Raw genomic sequence first — 22541 nt, forward strand, 5'->3', positions numbered from 1 at the left:
CCTGGGTAAAGCTGGACAAATTTTTTCTAATGAATATTTTTTTTGGTCAAAAAATGCAGTTTCAGGCTAACCAAAACTATTCATGAATTCAGGTTAAATTTGGTGAGTAGTTTTGGCTGTAAAAAAATGTTCATTTTGACATTTTCTATATGCACCATTTTGACTTTTTTTTAAAATGACATTTTTCAGATGGTTAGTTAGATTTCTTAAAAAACAAACAAACAAAATGGAAAAGAAACCCCACCCAGAACAAAATGAAACAAACAAAATAAAATAATAATAATAACTTTGGTCAAATGAACTATTTTATTTGACCAAAACTAAAATTAATTGTTTCATTTCAGATTAACCAAAATGTTTTGTGTTTTTTGGTTAATCCAATTGGATTTTTATTCATTTTGGGGAATAAAAGAAATCCATTTCTGGTTGACACAATTTTATATTAATTTTTCCATAGATTTTGGGTCGGCCACTGAACCAAAAAACTCAGTGATTCACTGAGCTCTACTTTTGGCTTCTATTCCCAACTCAGGGATGAAAATGGTATCTAGTGGTTAGAGCACGGGGTCCCTGAGTGTCAGCACTCCTGGCTTCTATTTCCAGCTCTGGCAGGAAGAAAGTCTAATTGTTTAGAGTAGCTAGCTGGGAATGAGGAATCCTGAATTCTCTGTCTGACTCACTGTATGACTTGGACAAATCGATTCACCTTTCTGCACCTCAGTTTACACATCTGTAGAATGCTGATTATAGAGAGGATCACTTTCACACAAGGGATATGCTGTGAGCAAATAAATGATGCATACATTGTATTTTCCTTTTTAAATGCAGAACATTTTATTTTATATATTCTGATTGGAATATTTTTTATATATTTCTCTTCTAAAGGCAGCTTCTTCTGCATTACTGACATGAAAGGAGTGATTTGAAAGAAAGAAAGAAAGAAAGAAAGAAAGAAAGAAAGAAAGAAAGAAAGAAAGAAAGAAAGAAAGAAAGAAAGAAAGAAAGAAAGAAAACTTTTATTTTAGTCATACTGGTATATTTTTTCATATCTCCCTCCTAAAACACCCACTTCTTCTGCACTGGTCACAGGAAATGATCAACATCTTCATCCTGATTTTCATTCCTAGCTGAGATGCTACAAGTCCCACATCGGTGGACCGGTGCAATGCTGCTGCTGTGGGACCCTTATAAATCACTTGTCAGTTTATAACCCAGCCATCAGCACCGAAAACACAAGGAGCAGCTAAACGACACAACGGACAGCTTTGAAAAGAAAACATCGGCCTTCCTTTATGACCCTTCCAGGTGCTTGTCGGGAAATGCTGAGCATCCTCAAGGACAACAGTGGGAGTTGTGGGTGCTCAGTCAATTCCAGGAGGTTGTCTGCATCCCGAATAATCATGCCCATGGGCACCTTCCATTGTGAAGCAGAGGTACTAGGGAATACCAAGCCTCAATACTTCTGCACTCTCTTCTTCTTATCCCAGCTCAGACTGCGTGTTCAATGAGCCCCAGGCACTTGGTGATTGAGTCTCTCAATGCCTCCTTGACCTTCTGGTTCCTGAGGCTGAATATGAGTGGGTTGAGCATAGGGGTCACTGCAGTGGTCATCAGAGCGGCAACCTTGTTAAGGTTCATGGAGCTGGCTTACGAGGGCCTGACATAGATGAAGATGGAGGTGCCGTAGCCGATGGTGACCATGGTGAAATGAGAGGTACAGGTGGAGAAAGCTTTCTGCCTGCCCTTGGCAGATGGGATCCGGATGATGGTGCAGATAATATACATATAGGAGATGACAGTCAGCAGCAAGGACCCTAGCAACACAGGCAGCGAGATGATGAAATCAATGAATTCCAGCAGCTGGATGTCAGCACAGGCAAGGTGCAACAAGGGGGCACTGTCACAGAAGAAATGGTTGATGATATTGGGGCCACAGTAGGGCAGTCCAAGTTTGATCATGGTAGGAACCAAGATAGAGAAGAATCCCCCCATCCATGATCCCACCACCAGCCAGACGCAGACCTTTCCATTCATGATGGTGGTGTAGCTCAGTGGGTAACATATGGCCACGTAACGATCATAGGACATCATGGCCAACAGGACATACTCCGAGATTCCCAGCAAGAAATAGAAGTAGGATTGAGCCAGGCACCCATAAAAGGAGATGGTCTTCCTCTCTGAGAGGAAGTTCTCCAGCATTTTTGGGACCACGGACATAGTCATGAGGATTTCAATGAGGGACAGGTTGCAGAGGAAGAAATACATGGGTGACTGCAGGCGGTTGTCAGTGCATATTAAGGTGATGATGATGGAGTTCCCAATCATCGCCACCACAAGGATGATGAAGAAAAGCATGAAAAGGACAATCTCCACCTCACGGGGACTAGGGAAACCTATCAGGATGAATTCAGTCACACTTGTTCCATTCCTTCCTTCCATACCTGCTACGGCCCTTACCTAGACAGAGAACAATAAAATAATGAAACCAACACATTTTCAAGTGTTATTGAGAACTTTACTCAAAATTGCAGAGGGAAACATGAGGTTTAATTAATAGATAACAGTAAATAATAATGGAGAAGATGCAGGAGAGGATGGGGAAAAAAATGATGAAGAAGAAAATGAAGATGAAGATGAAGAGCAAGAACATAAAGAAGGAGAAGAGTCTCTAAAACAAGATTGGATAATTGGGATTGATACATGAATCACTGGGAGAGGTTCCTTGGCCTGTGTTATGCTGGAGGCCAGATTAGGTGATCCATAATGGTCCCATCTGGCTTTGAAATCTATGAATCTATCAAAAAGACAACAACAACAATGAAAATAGAGAAGCAGAAGTCAATGATGATGCAAAATAACTAAATCACAAAAGTGGAGCGAGGCATACTTTTATTTTACTTTTCTCCCAAGCATATGATGATCTGATTTGAACACGTAGGCTGATATTTTCAAAGCAGGCTGAAATTAATTGGAATTGGCCATCTAAATCTGCTATGTACTTTGGCAATCTGTTTATTTGTCCATCATCTTTAATAATATTTCAGGATTTGCTCTTCCCTGCATCACGCTTTGAGGCAACATCATGCCCTATACCAGTGGTTTTCAAATTGCAGGTCATGACCCAGTACTGCATCGAGGCATGTCAGGCACTGGGTCGCGGTGGCTCTGGCCAGCCCCACCAACCGGGCCATTAAAAGTCCTGTTGATGGTGCTGCGCAGCTAAGGCAGGCTAGTCCCTACCTGTTCTGACACCATGCTGCACCCAGAAACGCCAGCAGCAGGTCCAGCTCCTAGGCAGGGGGGCCACAGGCCTTCATGTGCTTCTCCCGCCCCAAGCACTGGCTCAGCACTCCCAATGGCCAGTTCCTGGCTGATGGGAGCTGGGCAAGGTGATGCCTGTGGGTGAGAGCCGCATGGAGCCACTTGTACACCTTCACCTAGGAGCCAGACCTGCTACTGGCCTCTTCCAAGGTGCAGTGCAGTCCATAGTGCCAGGACAGTCAAGAAGCTGCCTCTGCACCCCAGCTGTGCCGCTGACCAGGTGCCACCAAAGGTAAGCCTGCACCCCAACCCTCTGCCCCAGCCCTGAGCCCCTTCTACACCCCAAATCACTTATCCCCAGCTCTGTTGGGTCATGAGCATCAACAAATTTCTTCAACTGGGTCACCAGAAAAAAAGTTTGAAAACCACTGCCCTATACTATACCTACCCTATACCTATCTACCTCAAAAAATCAATCAGTAAAAAACAATCACTGAAAAATTCATCCAAAGCAAAAGAACTATAAAGAGACCTGAAACAAACAAAACAAAGAGGAAAATAACCCGACCTAAGCAGGTTTTTATACCCCCAAAATGGAGAAGAGTCAGAACCTTAGACACATTTCTATGGGCAATCTATTTTATGTCAAAGATGCTGAGATAGGTGTTGGGAAGCAGGATAAAGTGAGAAGAGAATAAAAGAGAAGATCCATTTTTACATCTGTACAAAGAGAATATAAAATAGTTGCCAGAGATTAATATAAGTAACAAAGGAAATTGGATTTGGTACCATTTTACAATCAGTTTGCATTCATCATGCAACAATTCTTAATGCATGGTACAAGGTATGAGAAAAACAGATCTATTGATGGCATTTATTGAATGTCATGTTTGTGTATTAGGCATTATTTTACACTACTTAATAAAACAGCAGTCTAACTTGTGATGCTAGTACAGAATCTGACAGGAGTGGCTTTTCTAGTCTTTCAAATGAGAAATGTGAAATATCCACTTTTCTTAGAATTTTAAGATCTACAAGGCTTAGAAAGGGTTTTGCTCTATGTTTTGTGAAGCATCATGTAGGTTTGTGGTGTGAAATAAAAGAAAATAAATAACACTGGGGCTTATATTTCTCTCTGGTGTAATTCCTCATTCAACAGGGCTGAATCCCCTCTCACTCAGTCTGGTGTGAATGAAGCCTATGGAAGTCAAGGGAGGAAGTCAACTTAAGTGAAAATCCAACCCACCCCAGTAACACCAACATCTACTGTGCTCCCTCATTCTCTGAGTCTTCAACTGCATCTCCAAATGGAGCTGATGATACTGTCCAAAGTTGCCTTGCTCACAGATAAAATAAAGATGATGTTGTTTTATTCTCCAGGTACAAGATGAAAAAAACTAAAGCCAGCAATCCACAAACCTAGGGAGATTCTCTCCAATTAATGCATTATTGCCACTAATAAACATTTTGCCAGTGAAATTCTATCCTCAGTGACTCCTCTGCAGCCCCGGTCCCTTCACATCCAGCCCTCTGTGACCCCTCTGCAGTCCTGCTGCCTGCTATAGTTCTATAAGTTAGAAGCTGGCCATGTAAATGAAACTTACTTGGCAATGCAAGAGCCAGAAGATGATCTGTCTCTCATCAGGGCATTGACTCAAGAGGATGACCAGAATGAAAAATCACACAAGCTTGGCACTGTCCCTTCAATTAGCAAATCTGAGTCTGATAAGCATGGGGGGTGGGGAGTGGTGCAAAGGAGGAAGTTGTTGGTTTAGCCAGGGAATGCAGTACAATTCCTAATTAAGTATTACATTGCAACAGCCAGGTAAAACTCCTGGGTTTACAACTCTCTTTACAAGATGGAATTTCCTGGACAACATGCCAGACTCAGGGTCCCATTCTCCATCTATTGCACCTTGTGTTCTCATTTACAGCAGAGCAAAATGTGTGCAAAATGCTACAAAAGCAGAATGTTAGCGACAGTCTGGGCTTTCTATTCCCGGCTCTGCCATCGGGCCTGCTGTGTGGCCTTGGGACAGTTCCTTCCCTTCTCTGTACCTCTCTGTCTCCTCTCAACTTGTCTCTGTCATTTCTATTTAGTTTGGAAGATGTTTAGGTGGGGACTGGCTTTCCCTATATATCGGTGCAGTGCCTAGCACAGTGGGGCTTCACTTTTGTTTGACATTTCCAGGCAATAAAAATAATGATTGTTGTTGTTCTACACCCACTTTGCACAAGAATAAATGGCAACCCAAGTTGCAAGGCAATGGAGAAGCAAGCCCTATACAAAAACACCTTGATGTCACCCCATATGAATAACACCAGAAAACCGTGAAATACACAAAATATGACAGTCAGAAATACTCACTTCATCTCCCACACATCCTCCTCAAGGAGCTGCATTTAGATCTGTTGTCCTTTCTCAAAGGAGAGAGGTCCCATCCAGCCTATATGGACTCCAGAATGCAGAGTTCTCTTCTTTCAGGACATCTTCGGCTAATGACAGCTGCGCTCTTCCTGCCTATACCCAGACCACTGGCTTCCTTACAGATTTTCCAAGCTTGGAAATTTGTGTGAGAGACAACTTCATTGTAGGAGTTATGGAACCACTGAGCGCAGACTCACTAATTTAACTGTTCACTACTGCACTGACAATAACCCCAGTCTTAACCTCAGCACTATGTATTGGCAGGATGTGCCAATTTTGGCTATCAGTCGAGAACCTGCTATAGCATAGTCTGCGTCAGTATCCAGCAACCATTTGGCCAACATGACAAGATCATGGGTTCCAGCAGTCAGATATTTGAAGCATCGGTGCTGAACAAGAATAATTTATGTACTGCTTGAAATTATCTCCCCCGGCAGCAAAGAAGCATATGGGAAATAGACAGTTCTTTTCTGGCTCACCATATGTATTTTTAGCCAACTGATTAGTATGTTCCATAACATTGTCCTCCAGGGCCAGTTATAAACATTTCTCCTGGGGGAAGGAGAAAAAAAAAGTTTCTTAAATACTACTACAAAAACTATCAAAGAACTGAGATTTAACGATATTGATCATCCACAGCAGATAGATAGATTGATAGATAGATAGATATTGCTTCTAGGCTCCAGTATCAGCATGGGCAGGCTCCTTTCCCTAAATTCAGCAGTCTAATCTCCCATCTTTATCATTTACCTTGGCTTGAGGAGTCATTTTGACCTGGATCAAACTGGGGTTCAGCCATTGACAACTAAGTCCTGGTCCACATTACAAAGTTAGGTCAACATAATCCACATTGCATCAACCTGTTTGTGCATGGGTCTACCCTCTAATTTGTCTGTGGCTGACATAAGCACCCCGTTACAGTGACACAGTGAAATCACCTCTCCAAATGGTGTTGAGTATTCGGGTATGTCTATACTACCAGCCAGATCAGCGGGTAGTGTTCGATGTGTCGGGGATCGATTTATAGCGTCTCGTCTGGACATGATAAATCGATCCGCTAATCGATTCCCATACTCCACCTTAGCAGGAGGAGTAAGCAGCATCGACAGGGGAACTGCAGCAGTCGACTCGCTGCCGTGAGGACGGCCAGGTAAGTCGAACTAACATACTTCGACTTCAGCTACGCAAATAGCATAGCTGAAGTTGCTTATCTTAGTTTGAAACCTCCTCCCCACCAGTGTAGACCAGCCCTTGGTTAACCTACTGAGGTTGATGCAGTGCAAATGTAGATACTGTGTGACTCTAGCAGTTCTCCAGCAGCTGTCCCACAATGCCCCGTTCCCTGGTCATAATTTTGAACTCCATTGTCCAGGAGTCATGGAGACTGGAAGTTATGTGCAGAAACGCCTGTGTTAATAATCCCTGACCCAGAGTTCACTGCTTGGGCCAGTGGTGATTTCTTCTACAAATGCAGCAAAGGGTCCTCTGGCACCTTATTGACTAACAGACATTTTGGAGCATGAGCTTTCATGGGTGAATACCCACTTGGTCAGATGCATCTGACCAAGTGGGTGTTCACCCATGAAAGCTCATGCTCCTAATGTCTGTTAGTCTATAAGGTGCCACAGAACTCTTTCCTGCTTTTACAGATCCAGACTAATACAGCTACCCTTCTGATACTCTTCTACAAATGTGAGTTCAAAAAGCCTGTAACTTACAGGGATCAGATCCTGATGTCCTTACTCAATCCTTACTCAGTGTTTGCTCACATGAAATACCCATTGAAGTTAATTGGTCAAATCTTTCCATTTTACTTATGTTATACTCTGTACTTGCTCAGTAAATGTTCACACTTAAGACAATGAGCCAAAACCTTAGGGTCTTGCTTCTTCTGTACTCATATAAACCCTGCTTCAAAGTCAATGTGCCACATACTGAAGTCCTATCTAGTTCTTACTCAGGCAAAACTATCCCTGGACTCAATGGGAGAAGACTGGTGTTTTCAATGGGGCCTAAGGGAGTTAGGCACCTAAATGATGTTGACTATTAAAGAGAGTTCTGCATCTAACTCCTGCAGTCTCTGGTCAAACTCTCAGCCTAAATACTGAGTCTCTACCCAGTTTTTACTCAGGAAAACTTACAGTGAATACAAATAAGAGTTTTGTCTGAGCAAACCCTCTTGCCATGGTAATAGGTAACCATTATGCTCTTCTTGATACAGGAGAGAAGGAATCACCTCCTATAGTAAAGGAGGAGAAGCCTCATACCCCTAAGGCTGGGAGGTCTGCTGCCACCACTGCGAATAGGAAATGTAGGGTAGTGGTGGTCGGAGAACCTCTGCTGAGGGGGACAGAGGCGCTCATCTGATGCCCTGACATTTCATCTTGGGAGGTATGCTGTCTGCCGGGGGCCCTTATCCGAAATGTTACAGAGGCATTGTCAGAGATTATCCAGCCCTCTGACTACTACCCCATGCTACTCATCCATGTGGGCACAAATGATACTGCAAGATGTGACACCGAGTGGATCAAGAGTGACTACAGGGCTCTGGGAGTACGGGTGAAGGAGTTTGGAGCGTAGGTGGCATTCTCTTTGATTCTTCCTGTCAAAGGTAGGGGCCCGGGCAGAGACAGATGAATCATGGAGGTTAATGCCTGGCTGCGAAAATGTTGTCTCCAGGAGGGCTTTGGCTTCCTCGACCACGGGATGCTATTTGAGGAAGGACTGCTAAGAAGAGAGGGCGCTCACCTTTCGAGAAGGAGAAAGACTCTAATTGCACGCAGACTGGCTAACCTAGTGAGGAGGGCTTTAAACTAGGTTCAACAGGGACAAGTGAGCAAAGCCCACAGGTAAGTGGGGAACATGGAGACCTGGGAGATGGGTCTGAAACAAGAGGGAGCGTGGGCTATAATGGCAGAGAGAAAGGAGGGTCAGGGCAAATCTGGGAGGCAAGATCAAACCAGTGTCTTAGATGCCTGTATACATATGTGAGAAGTATAGGTAATAAGCAGGAAGAACTTGAAGTGCTAATAAATGAATACAACTATGACATTGTTGGCATCACTGAAACTTGGTGGGATAATACACATGATTGGAATGTTGCTGTGGATGGGTACAGCTTGCTCAGGAAGGATAAACAGGGGAAAAAGGGAGGAGGTGTTGCCTTGTAATATTAAAAATGTACACACTTGGACTGAGGTGGAGATGGACACAGGAGACACAGAAGATGGAAGTGTTGAGAGTCTCTGGGTTAGGCTAACAGGGGTAAAACGAAAGGGTGATGTCGTACTAGGAGTCTGCTACAGGCCACCTAACCAGGTGGAAGAGGTGGATGAGGCTTTTTTTAAACAACTAACAAAATCATCCAAAGCCCAAGATTTGGTGGTGTTGGGAAAATAACACCATGGGGCACAGACTATCCAATAAGTTCTTGGACTGCATTGCAGACAACTTTTTATTTCAGAAGGTTGAAAAAGCTACTGGGGGGAAGCTGTTCTAGACTTGATTTTAACAAATAGGGAGGAACTCATTGAGAATTTGAAAGTAGTAAGCAGCTTGGGTGAAAGTGATCATGAAATCATAGAGTTTGCAATTCTAAGGAAGGGTAGAAGGGAGTACAGAAAAATAGAGACAATGGATTTCAGGAAGGCGGATTTAGGTAAGCTGAGAGCTAATAGGTAAGGTCCCATGGGAATCAAGACTGAGGGGAAAAACAACAGAGGAGAGTTGGCAATTTTTCAAAGGGATACTGTTAAGGGTCCAAATGCAAGCTTTTCTGCTGGGTAGGAAAGACAGAGAATGTGGCAAAAGATCACCTTGGCTTAACCATGGGATCTTGCATGATCTAAAAAATAAAAAGGAGTCATATAAAAAATGGAAACTAGGACAGATTACAAAGGAGGAATATAGGCAAACAACACAGGAGTGCAGGGGCAAGATTAGAAAGGCAAGGGCACAAAATGAGCTCAAACTAGCTATGAGAATAAAGGGAAACAAGAAGACTTTTTATCAATATATTAGAAGCAAGAGGAAGACCAAGGACAGGGTAGGCCCACTGCTCAATGAGGAGGGAGAAACAGTAACAGGAAACTTGGAAATGGCAGAGATGCTTAATGACTTCTTTGTTTCGGTCTTCACCAAGAAGTCTCAAGGAATGCCTAACATAGTGAATGCTTATGGGAAAGGGGTAGCTTTAGAAGCTAAAATAAAAAAAGAACAAGTTAAAAATCACTTAGAAAAGTTAGATGCCTGCAAGTCACCAGGGTCTGATGAAATGCATCCTAGAATACTCAAGGAGCTAATAGAGGAGGTATCTGAGCTTCCAGCTACTATCTTTGGAAAATCATGGGAGACGGGAGAGATTCCAGAAGACTGAAAAAGGGCAAATATAGTGCCTATCTATAAAAAGGGAAATAAAAACAACCTATGAAACTATGAGCCTTGTGGATGAGGGAGAAGCAGTGGATGTGGTATACCTATACTTTAGTAAGGCATTTAATACGGTCTTGCATTATATTCTTATCGTTAAACTAGGCAAATACAATGTAGATGGGGCTACTATAAGGTGGGTGCATACCTGTTTGGATAACCATACTCAGAGAGTAGTTATTACTGGTTCCCAATCCTGCTGGAAAGGTATAACAGGTGGGGTTCCACAGGGGTCTGTTTTGGGAACGGCTCTGTTCAATATCTTCATTAATGACTTAGATTTTGGCATAGAAAGTACGCTTATTAAGTTTGCGGATGATATCAAACTAGGAGGGATTGCAACTGCTTTGGAGGACAGGGTCATAATTAAAAATGATCTGGACAAATTGGAGAACTGGTCTGAGGTAAACAGGATGAAGTTTAACAAAGACAAATGCAAAGTGCTCCACTCAGGAAGGAAAATCAATTTCACACATACAAAACTGGAAGAGACTGTCTAGGAAGGAATACAGCAGAAAGGAATCTAGGGGTTATAGTGGACCACAAGCTAAATATGAGTCAACAGTGTGATGCTGTTGCAAAAAAAAGCAAACGTGATTCTCAGATGCATTAACAGGTGTGTTGTGAGTAAGACACGAGAAGTCATTCTTCCGCTCAACTCTGTGCTGGTTAGGCCTCAGCTGGAGTATTGTGTCCAGTTCTGGGCACCGCATTTCAAGAAAGATGTGGAAAAATTGGAGAGAGTCCAGAGAAGAGCAACAAGAATGACTAAAGGTCTTGAGAACATGACCTATGAAGGAAGGCTGAAAGAACTGGCTTTGTTTAGTTTGGAAAAGAGAAGACTGAGAGGGGACATGATAGCAGTTTTCAGGTATCTAAAAGGGTGTCATCAGGAGGAGAGAGAAAACTTGTTCACCTTAGCCTCTAAGGATAGAACAAGAAGCAATGGGCTTAAACTGCAGCAAGGGAGATTTAGGTTGGACATGAGGAAAAAGTTCCTAACTGTCAAGGTGGTTAAACATTGGAATAAATTGCCTAGGGAGGTTGTGGAATCTCCATCTCTGGAGGTATTTAAGAGTAGGTTAGATAAATGTCTATCAGGGATGGTCTAGACAGTAGGGCATGAGGGCAGGAGACTGGACTCAATGATGTCTCAAGGTCCCTTCCAGTCCTAGAATCTATGAATCTATGATGACATAATGCCAGGCTGATTAGGCCTTAGCTGTAGTGTTGTGTCCGGTTCTGGATGGGTTTCTGGTTTGAGCCACTATTACTGTGATTACTGTAGCATCCAGAAATGTCAACCCAGTTCAGGGCCCCCTTTTATTGGGTGCTGCCCAGAGACCAAAACATGGAAAGATCTTGCCCAAGGAGTTTATAATCTAAGTACACAAGGCTGGGGGGTAAGACAGAAGGGAAATGTGTTGCCTGAGTTCACCCCGTAGGAAAGCGGGGAAGAGGACCCAGGTGTCCTGAGGCCCAGTGAAGTGCCCTATGTACTAGGCCATGCTACAGCCTTTCTGTACCAGTTTGCAGAATGAGAGATGGGGAGTCACAACACCTCTAAGGGGTACCATTCTAGTCCTGAAAGACCTTCAAGGAGTTGAGGATGGTCAGCAGTTCATAAATTTGCACCCAAAAGTCTCACTAGACCCAGTCCTGCAGTACGTAGGAAGTTTGATGAAATAAAGGCTGCAGGTCAGGGCCCACAGGGGTCTTTACATGCACAGGAAATAAGATGAATCCTGTCACTTCCACGTGTTCCTGTGTCTGGTAGACTGAGCCCTTGCACCCTAGGGTTAAGGAATAGCTATACGCCATTTTCAGTTCTTTGTTCACTGGACAAAATGTCATGACTAAAACAGTTTGGGTAGCTTTCTTGGAGGTATTCCTTTATGGAGAAATCAAGTAAAAAGGGGAGAGAGAGAGAGAGAGAGAGAAGGAGAGAGAGAGAGACTTCCAGAAAAAAAAAAAAAAAAATAAATCCTGGCCGTGCTGAGATCAATGGAAGTCCAATAATTGACTCTAATATGACCAGCATTTCACCAACAGAGTGCAACACGTCAGCACACACACGCTTTCTCCTACACACTGGAGCCTAGATTTTCTGCCATCTAGAGCCACCCTAGCAATAAGACACAAACTCTGAGTCCAGGTATGAAACTATTGGACAATAGCCCTTAACGGTGTGTCTGAGGAATTACCTAAGATAGATAGATAGATAGATGTACTGACAGACTGAAAAAAGTCAGAAAAGGAGGAAGAGAGTAGAACTGATCTAAAATCTTTTGGCTCATGGGAAATTTTCACATTTTGAAATGTGTTTTCAGTCTGAGCTGGAACAAAAACAAACATTTTCAAAATTTCCCATGAAATGAAAATTCTGAAAAATTTCAGTTTGGGGAAATTGCCATTTAAGAAAGTTTCAGCATTTTGTTTCAGAGGGGCTCTGCTGGCACAGGTAGCATCATTTGGGGAGGACGTGGTCCTACTCCAGTAGAAAAATTCCTTCTGGATACATGCTGTGTCTACCCTAGTGGACTGACTCCAGCTCCCACCAGGGCTGTGGTTGGTGATGAGTCCTTCGAACCCCTGCGATGGGGGTTCTGTGGTTACAAGTTGGGAACAGCTGTTAGCTCAGAACAAGCAACCACATGAGTTGCTTATTTGTTCCTTTATGTATTTGGAACCTTTGATTTTGTCCTCCTGTCACAGGTGATCAGCAGACAAATATTCCACCTCAAGGCGCAGGTTAAGAGGCAGAGTTTTTGCACTCCATGAACTGGTACATTTGCATCACCTCCCCTTAGGTTTCCTGGGAAATAAATGTTGTTTGTCCCAGTCATTCATTCTTGTTTGGCACATTATTTCAACTAGTTCTTGGAAGCTCATAACACTTCCTACGGTTAACATTGGTTACATTTGTAATGTGCGTGGGGTGGGTGGGTTTTTTTTGTTTTGTTTTGGGGCGTTTTTTGCACCGTTCTATTTCTATCTTTGATACTTTACTTCTATATTATTTCCTATCATGTCACTGTCAGAAATGCATAATACGAACAGACTGAGCTCTTGAAGATTCTCGCTGCTAAGCATTTTCTCCGCGTATGAATCACTTTTGTGGCTCTGTTCTGCACCCTCCCCAAAATGCAATATTCCGTTATCGGTCTCACCTGTGTTGCATTCAGAGATAATATCTCCTTCCTACCCCTAATCACTATTTCCCTGTTTATATATCCCTTGGGTTCCTTTCAAAATCCTACTATTAAGCCTCTCCTATCTTTAATTAACTATTTTTCCTCAGACAGAAGCAGCCTTTTTTTTATTTTTAAAGTGATCTACTCTGAAGAGTCAGTGTGTAAGAATGGCTGCTTCTTATTCCACACACATTCTCCTTGCATGTGTCCAGAGTCTGAGTTCCTACACTTAGGGAGAAAAATAATGTTTCCCACAGTTTAACAGGTCTGTTAAATCAGAGAAGGCCCTGTGGTGAGCAGAGGGCTCTTCTGGTGAGTAGACTACTCCTCTTAACTCTCAGCACCCCATCCAGTGGTGAGCAGGGGTAGGATGACTTAGGTGTAATGAATCAGGGTTCTCCTGAAGTGAGGCTGAGGACACTGTGTTAGTAAGAAAAGCCCAAAACAAAGTGTGCTTCTTAATGTGGATGAAAATAGATTTAATATCAATAAGTTAAAGGGAAGCTGAACAAAATGTAATAATTTTTTTTCTCGCTCTTCAATTTGCAGGTATAGTTTAAGGACACGGAATGGAGCAGCAGAACCTCACCAGTACAGTGACTGAATTTGTTCTCTTGGGCCTCACCCAGAATCAGCAGCTGAAGTATTTTCTCTTCATGGTCTTCTTCGTAGTCTACGTGACCACCTGGCTGGGAAACTTCACCATCATCATCACCGTGATCGCCGACCACCAGCTCCACAGCCCCATGTACTTCCTGCTGGCCAACCTGACTTTTAATGTCAATGCTCCCCACCTGCATTCAGGTCTCCTCTTCCAGCATAAACCAGTCTCCTTTGAGGAGTGCATCCTCCAGATGTTCTTCTTCCACTTCATCGGGGGTGCAATGGTGTTTTTTCTTGTGGGGATGGCCATTGATCGGTACGTGGCCATCTATAAACCACTGAGATATTTGATTATCATGAACTGGGCCATGTGCATGGGGCTAGTGGTACTAGCATGGCTGGGTGGATTGGCTCACTCTGCTGTTCAAATTGGACTTCTCCTCCAGTTACCTTTCTGTGGGCCTAACATCCTGGACAATTTTTACTGTGATGTCCTGCAAGTCATCAAACTGGCCTGCACTGACACCTACTTGGTTGAACTGCAGATGGTCTTCAGTGGTGGAGTGCTCCTCATCATACTATTTATCAGTCTGCTGATTTCCTACACCATCATATTAGTCAAGATCAGGACACATGTCACGGAAGGAAAACACAAGGCTCTGTCCACCTGTGGAGCCCAGATCTTGGTTGTGAGCTTAATATTCATTCCTGGCATCTTCATCTATGCTCAGCCCTTTAAGAAGTTCACCCTGGACAAGACGGCCTCAGTCTTTTTCACGGTCATCTCCCAAATGCTGAACCCAATGATCTACACATTGAGAAATGCAGAGATGAAACTGGCCATCAAGAGGATGATGAGCAGAATGCTGTTGTCATGGAAGAAACGAAGGACATTGGTTATCTTTGAATGATCATTTCTATTAGAAACCGGACCTCAACACATCAAAGGGCAGATGTACACACCATGTGAAATGTGCCTTCCATCAAAGGGAACACATACTACATACTCATGAGAAATAGTGTTAATGAATAAATTACACACCCAGGGTCACAAATCTCCATTGAAGTTCATGGGGCCAACTTATTTAGATCAGTGTACCTCCATTGGAGTCAATGGGCCAGGTCCCAGGCTTGTTTAAATCTTTATAGATACATTGGCATCAATGGCTAAGATCCCCAACTGCTGTACACAGATCCACTGGTGTCAGTGGGCCAGATCCCCAGCTGACACAAAACGATGTTGCTCACAAACAGCTGATTTTCTGACTCTGAAATTTTTTGGTTAAAAAAAATGTTCTACAAATGCTTTCAATTCCTGAAACAAATCATTTCTTCTCAAAAGGAGCAATATGCAATTTCATATATGTTGAAAAAATTGTGTCCTTAATTAGCATAAATATTATTTTATAACATATTACAGGAGAGGAATATGGTATTCTAATATTGTATGGCTTAGACCTTTTTACTCATACACATTTGCAGCTTACTTGTATTTTCTGTATGACTAGTTATCAATATGAGTTAACAAAATTCAGTCTTTATTTTCATAGAGGATAAGAGTTATATGTTTCCATTTCTATGTCTTTTATATGTTTACATTTCTATTTCTAGCTTTACAGGTTAAACTACAGGTCTTTGGTTGTTTTGTTTTGTTTTTTCCCTAATCCTAACTTTTACTGAGGTAATCACTATTTTTGATGGAATGTTGTTATTGTTAAAAGTGGCTTTTTAGACACTTTGAAAATGAAGTGAAAAATGTTATCATACATTATCCAGACAGGGTTTGTTTTGTTTTGTTTTTGGCGGGGGGTGGGGAGTAGGTTTTTCTTTCTTCTTTTCTCCTCCTCTATTAACATTTTCCTTAGAAAATCAGAAGAAAGTACAAAAGAGAGAACAGGGATAGAAGTAGGAAAAAAAATGAAAAACCCCAAAACCCCATCATTTTTAGATAAAAATGCTATTAATATTTATTTTAAAATACAAGTTCTTTACAACGCCTGAAATGAAAAATGGCTTTGAAATTGTTCAATAATTTTGTGAAATATTTTATTTTTTTCCCAATCAACTTTATTTTTACAACTTTGCAGTAGTAAATTGCTGATCGGCTGTGAAATCTGGCTAAGTAATACCCAACCAATCTCCCACCCAACTGCCTCAGAGCAGTAGGACAGTGGGTGAACATTACTTCCAGCTGGAACATCAAAAGAATAGAGAACTCATATGTAACCTATGTCACCTGTGCAAAACCATTGATGACAGTAGAAGGGAACAGGAGACGCTGAGGGCAGAATGATGAGAAATGGCATTGAAGTGAAGTCACTGAGGGCAGGGTGTGAAGGAGACGGGGATACAGAGGGGTCACTGAGGGCAGTATTACAGTGATGGAAATCATCCAGGTAACCTGAGAGAGAAAGAAAGAAGCAGGAATACAAATATGGCTACTTCCATGGCCATGAGATCAACAGATTTGGGTTGTGTTGGGGAAAATGGTAAGCCAATTCCAAAATCCAGGGATATTTGCTGGAAATGAGTTGCCCCCAAACCCAACATAGTGGAATTCTATTCTGTAATCAATTAGAGCAGATACGTCCATTTATTCTAACCTACGGTCCAGAATTTTAAGGTATTTAGTGACCTAGAATCATTTTCAATACCATCTTTGTAATCATTGGGGATTAGACACCCATGTGCTTTTGAAAATCCCACTAGAGGCCTACATAGCTTTCAAAATCTGGCCCCAATTCTCTAATGCCTTCTGCTGCTGCTGCCAACATGCAGCCAGACATTGGTTCAAGGTGCTGCTCTTAGTCATTGCGTGAATAGCTTAGCCTACACATGCAACAATGGCCAGGAGAAATCCCCTCATTGCTGACCCTGACATGGCTGGCAAAACCAGGGAGAAGAACATTCTAGCAGAAATGTTGATCCCTGGTCCCTCACTCACACCATATGTTCCCATAGAATCATAGATTATTAGGGACCTAAAGAGATCATCTGGTCCAACCCCCTGCTCAAAGCAGGATCAATCCCCAAGTGGCCCCCTCAAGGATTGAGCTCACATCCCTGAGTTTAGCAGACCAATGCTCAAACCACTGAGCTATCACTCCCCCATCTGCCTCTTCAGCTAGAATGTTGAAATTCTTGGACACTGAGTGTCCGTTGACCCTTAAGTCCAAAAGGAGACAGAATTTGAACTTTGACCTTTCAGTCAGCGCTGACCAACAGATGATCAGGATCTTCAGCCATGCTCTTGGCTCAAATGTGTTAAAGTTGACAAGAAGGACTTGGCATGAGCATGCCTGATTGTTCTAATCACTGCACCACATTCCTCTCCTAGAACTGCCATACAACCCAGAAGTCCCCATTCCTATCTCTGGCTCTGACCCCTGGAGCAGACTGATGTCTCAGTGCCAAAAGCAGCACCCATGAGCGCTGGGATTTCCGCTGCTTTGGAGGCGAGACAAAGGCCCAGTTCATCCGCAGTGTCCTGAAAATATTCCTTGCCTCAGCTCCAGACAACACTGAAAAGTTTCAAAGCCTGTTGAGTTTGGATAGCTAAAAATAAACATGAAATAAACAAGTAAAATAAACAAATGAAACACTTCAGGAACTTATTAATCATTCCTCTTGGGACTGGCTCCCCAATCTCTGGGGAAGCAAATTCTCGATCAAGCCCTGTAAAGCTCAGGGGGATTTCAGAAACTCTTTGATCCCAGTCCCTGGGCAGATATTGTACATGTAAAAGATTTCTGGGGATGTGCCATTTTTGGAATCAAATTCCACTTCCCCTGTCAGTGGGCAATGAACATGTCTGAGATGTGACTTCCTCTGGCTATCCTCAGTCATTTGAAGGCAGCCCGCTCTGAGATCACTGACACAGCAGTCTGTGTGAGGTAATTACTTTCATTACGCAAAAGCTGCCATTTACTACTACTAGCAGGGATAGGCGTTGTGATTGCAGGGTGGGGGGCGTGGAAGGTGGGTGGGCAACTTTTCTGATATTGGCTTGGATTTTTAGAAGCTCTTATGTGAATTATGAGGAGTGAACAGACCCTTTTAGTACAACTGTCTGAGACCTTCATGAGAGTAGCTCTGTCTGAACAAGCTTTTCCTATGGCAGCGGCTCTATGCTGCTCTGATATGAAAGACATTTCCTCTGAGGCAGGTTGGAACTGGGAAGTTACAACTGAAAATAGCCCAGGGAAATGCCCTGATCTGTGGATATAATTTCAGTGAGATTTCCTGCACCTATTCTCATTTAAAACTCCCAGATGGGAAGGAGACATGAATAAGGCAGGGTCCCAGAAAGCATCCGTAGTAGGGCAGAAATTGAATCCAGCTCCTCAGAATCCAAGAGCTATGAGTTACCCACAAATACATTCTCCCTCATCATGAGCAGCAACAGAACACTGTGCTTTAATGGTGAGATATTTAGGGGTGGTTGACATTTTTGGCAAAAACAAGCAAGTAAAACAGCCCCAGAAATTTGAGCTATTCCATAAAACCAAACTTTCATCTGGAAAAATCTCTTTTCTCTCTTTTTTAATGGAATGGTTAATTTCTTCCTTTTTCATATGTAAATAAAATAATAGAAATTGTCATCCTACTACATACACATCATTTTCTCACATATTTCTCATATATTTTAATTCAACATTTTTTGTGGGGAAAGAATGATTTTTTCCAATGACCTCAAAAGATTTTCAAAGCTGTTAATGAGAGTTCAGCATCCATTATTCCATAGTAACTCTGAATATTTCACTCTAGATGCACACTTGGAAACATTTATGAGTTCACACTTTTTTAATGTCATAGAATCATAGACTATTAGGGTTAGAAGGGACCTCAGGAGGTCATCTAGTCCAACCCCCTGCTCCAAGCAGGACCATCCCCAGATTTTTACCCCAGTTCCCTTAATGGCCCCCTCAGGGATTGAACTCACAACCCTGGGTTTAGTAGGCCAATGCTCCAACCCCTGAGCTATCCCTCCCCCCTTTAGAGTGTCTAAAGTTCAGCACCAGAATCTGTAGGTACCTTAATAAAGCAATGGCATTGTTCAGAGATACTGAGCACATGGTAGTCCTGCTCAAGTAAACTAGACAAAATTCCGTCTCTTCTTGGAGCCACCTTAAGAGGCCAAAGACCATCATCATGTTAAGGTGGGTTACAGGTATTCAGTACCTCTGATATCAAGACCAGGAATTGGGCAACAGAATCCCATGAATCAGTGGTTCACAAATTTTCCATTGCAATTCTCCTCCCATCTTGTGAGGATCTAGCTAGGATCTCCCTCCGATTTAGCCTCTATGATCCCCAAGATGAGAGACCCTGGATTCTGAGAATCGCTGCCTAAATGCACTCCCTGCAAATCCACTTGCTTCCCAAACCAGAACCTCTAGGCCCAGCCAGGAATCTGTGGACAATGGGTGGTGTGCCCCATTAGGCCTTCAGGAAGATGAATGGATATGGTGGTTAGTATGAGGCTTGTTTGGATGTGCAGATCGCTGCTATTCACTGGTGGAGATCATAGTGTCTACTGAAGCAGAGTTACTGAACACTGCGGCTTAGGATAGATATATAGAATTTAGCAAACAAAGGAATTCATAATCAAATGTGTTTCTTAAGGTGCAGTTAATGCTCATTTCATGTCAGTAACATGTAGTGGGATTACATAATGATTATTATCATCACTCTTCCCTCTTCAGGAGCATTTTGAGGTTCATAAATGGAGCAGGAGAACCTCACTACCACAGTGACAGAATTTGTCCTCTTGGGCCTTACCCAAAGTCTTGAGCTGCAGCGATTCCTCTTCATCATCTTCTCCATAGTCTACCTGACAACCTGGCTGGGAAACTTCACCATCATCATCACTGTGATCACCGAGCACCATCTCCACACCCCAATGTACTTCCTGCCGGCCAACCTAGCTTTCTTGGATGTCGGCGACTCATCAGTAAATGCTCCAAAATTTCTGGCGGGTCTCCTCAGCCACCGTAAAACCATCTCATTCAATGAGTATTTCCTGCAGATGTTCTTCTTCCACTTTATCGCCGGAGCAATGTCATTATGCCTTGTGGGGATGGCAGTCGATCGGTACGTGGCCATCTATAAACCACTGCGGTACTTGACAATCATGAACCCTGGTGTGCTTGTGGGGATAGTGGTACTGGCATGGCTGGGTGGCTTGGCTCACTCTGCTGTTCAGATTGGACTGCTCCTCCAGTTACCATTCTGTGGGCCAAATGTCCTGGACAATTTCTACTGTGATGTTCCACAGGTCATCAAACTGGCTTGTACCAAGACTCACCTGGTCGAACTGCAGGTGGTTTTCAATGGTGGAGTGCTACTTGTAATGATATTCATCATTCTGCTTATTTCCTATGCTATCATCTTATTCAAGATAAGGACATACCTCACAGAAGGGAAACATGAGGCTCTGTCAACCTGTGGAACCCAGATTACCGTGGTGTGTTTAATATTCACACCCTGCATCTTCATCTATGCTCGACCTTTCCAGAAGTTCACCCTGGACAAAGTGGTCTCAGTCATTTATACTGTAATCACCCCAATGCTGAATCCAATGATCTACATGCTGAGGAATGCTGAGATGAAGAAGGCCATCAGGAGACTGATGAGGAGAGTGCTGTGCTCAAAGAGGGAAATAAATACATAATTTATCTTTCAATGTCAATTTGTGCTGAAAAACTGAATTCAGCATAGCAGAGAGCAGATGTATGGGGTATGTGGAATGTATTGTGTGGTCATACAGTGCACTCATAAGAAACTGTGCTCACAAATGAGTGATAGACTGAGGGCCAGAATCTTCATAAAGGGATGAAAAGCAATCGGTTTAAATAAGATATGACTCCATCCGGGTAAATGGACCAGATCCCCAGTAGAGGAAATGGGGGCATCTCCTTAAATTGCTTCCACCAGCTTAGACTTTGACACTGAGACTTCATGGTTGAAATTATTCTAAGAATGATTTTGACCAATGAGGAATCCATGAGGAATCAATATCTTCTCTGAGAAAAGAGCTGTTCAGTATACTAAGTGTCATAACTAATGTACTGGTTGTAGTGAGGAAATTACTGTAGAGTATTGCAAGAAGTGATTAGGAACAATCTTTTACTTTATGGCTTATATTTTTATCCCTTATACATATACAACTCTTACCTGTAATTATCATGTGACTTTCCATCAAAGTGATTTAAGAATGATCAAATCTTACTTTCACAAGGAATTGATTTTAATTTTCATACACAGACGTATGAAAGTTATCTTCACAGGTAAAAAGACAAAAACAAACAAAACACAACTTGGACTTGCTTGTCTTTTCTGTTAATCCTTATACAGAGTGCAGTAATGGATAGAGTTGGGAAACATTTTGATGGTTTTTTTTTAAAGTGTCTGTTTCATTGATAATGTATAAATAATATTAAAAAAAGTTTCCGTACATATTCCAGATTTTTGTTGTAAAGGAGAAAAAAAGATGTTGATGTTTCCATGTTTACTTAGAAAGAAAGAAAGAAAGAAAGAAAGAAAGAAAGAAAGAAAGAAAGAAAGAAAGAAAGAAAGAAAGAAAAAAAAATTGGTGGATATTTTGTTATAAAGGAAACAATTATGAAATTTTCCAATAAGAGAAAAACAGAGTTTTTTTTTTCAAAATATAAATAATTTTGTAAACTTTCAAATAATATTGTGGTTCTTTTTTCTTTCTCAAAAAGTTCTATATTCTCAAAATTTAAGAGCTAAAGAAGCTGTTCTACAGTTACAATTATTTAGATCAAACTGGGCACCTGTTCCACAACAGATCTACTCTTCTTGTGTATCAGAACTTGAGTTTGAGACCCAGAAATGAATTATAACTATCTATACTCCTGTTAAGAACTCCAATACAAACACTGCCCTGCAACAACAGCTTCACACTATTTCTAGAGAGAAAAGGTAGGTGATGTAATATCTTTTCTTATGCCATCTTCTGTTGGTGAAAGAGACACACTTTCATGCTTACACAAAGCTCTTTTTCTGATCTGGGTAACTTACTCAGAGTGTCACAGCTAAATAGAAGATGGAACAGATAGTATAGCATCTAGAGTTAGCACATATTTCAAGGGATCATTCAAGATGAAGTGGTCCATTAACAATGCTCCAGTCATAGAGAGGAAAGAAAGTGGGGGAAACACTAAATGCCCAAATAGCAACTATGTGGGTGAAACCAGACAATCACAACTCTCTCCAATGAACTCACACAGGAAAATGATAATGGCCCAAAACACTTCATCACACGTGGGTGAACACTTTTCATTAAGTGATCACTCTAAATCTGACCTGTCAGTCCTCATGCACAAAGGAAACCTGCACAACACCAGGTAAGCTCAAAAGGTTGTCTCTCTTGCCAACAGATGTGTCAAGTAAAAGATATTACCTCCCTCACCTTGATTCTCCAGTATCCTCAAACCGACACAGTTACTGCATACAAGCTATTTCTGACAGTAATATCTTTAGAACAGAACTGTCAATCAATATCAAATCAATCACACCTATATATAATGAATGAAGTCAACAAGAACATAAAAAATTAAGGATTTGGTATTCAACTGAGGTCAGTGAGGGCAGCATGTGAC

The 22541-nt window shown here is 42.1% G+C and overlaps 3 protein-coding genes across 3 annotated transcripts; 2 read left to right on the top strand and 1 right to left on the bottom strand.

Annotated features, from left to right (window-relative positions):
• Positions 1-1647: 1647 nt before the first annotated feature.
• On the bottom strand, positions 1648-2265 carry LOC115642808 (olfactory receptor 6J1-like). Its single transcript, XM_030546509.1, has one exon. The coding sequence runs from the start codon at positions 2263-2265 to the stop codon at positions 1648-1650; it is 618 nt and encodes a 205-aa protein (XP_030402369.1).
• An 11615-nt stretch (positions 2266-13880) lies between these two features.
• LOC115642779 (olfactory receptor 4D1-like) lies at positions 13881-14825 on the top strand. The gene has a single exon (XM_030546488.1). It carries the CDS (start codon positions 13881-13883, stop codon positions 14823-14825), a length of 945 nt encoding a protein of 314 aa, XP_030402348.1.
• Positions 14826-19639: 4814 nt separating this feature from the next.
• Positions 19640-20587, top strand: LOC115642803 (olfactory receptor 4D2-like). Its single transcript, XM_030546506.1, has one exon. The coding sequence runs from the start codon at positions 19640-19642 to the stop codon at positions 20585-20587; it is 948 nt and encodes a 315-aa protein (XP_030402366.1).
• Positions 20588-22541: the final 1954 nt, after the last annotated feature.

The sequence above is a fragment of the Gopherus evgoodei genome, unplaced genomic scaffold (genome assembly GCF_007399415.2).
Source record: "Gopherus evgoodei ecotype Sinaloan lineage unplaced genomic scaffold, rGopEvg1_v1.p scaffold_45_arrow_ctg1, whole genome shotgun sequence".
NCBI classification, from domain to species: Eukaryota; Metazoa; Chordata; order Testudines; family Testudinidae; genus Gopherus; species Gopherus evgoodei.

Bases quoted from the DNA above. Each gene is read 5' to 3' on its own strand.
- LOC115642808 (XM_030546509.1), bottom strand. From the start codon at position 2,265: ATGTATTTCTTCCTCTGCAACCTGTCCCTCATTGAAATCCTCATGACT.
- LOC115642779 (XM_030546488.1), top strand. From the start codon at position 13,881: ATGGAGCAGCAGAACCTCACCAGTACAGTGACTGAATTTGTTCTCTTG.
- LOC115642803 (XM_030546506.1), top strand. From the start codon at position 19,640: ATGGAGCAGGAGAACCTCACTACCACAGTGACAGAATTTGTCCTCTTG.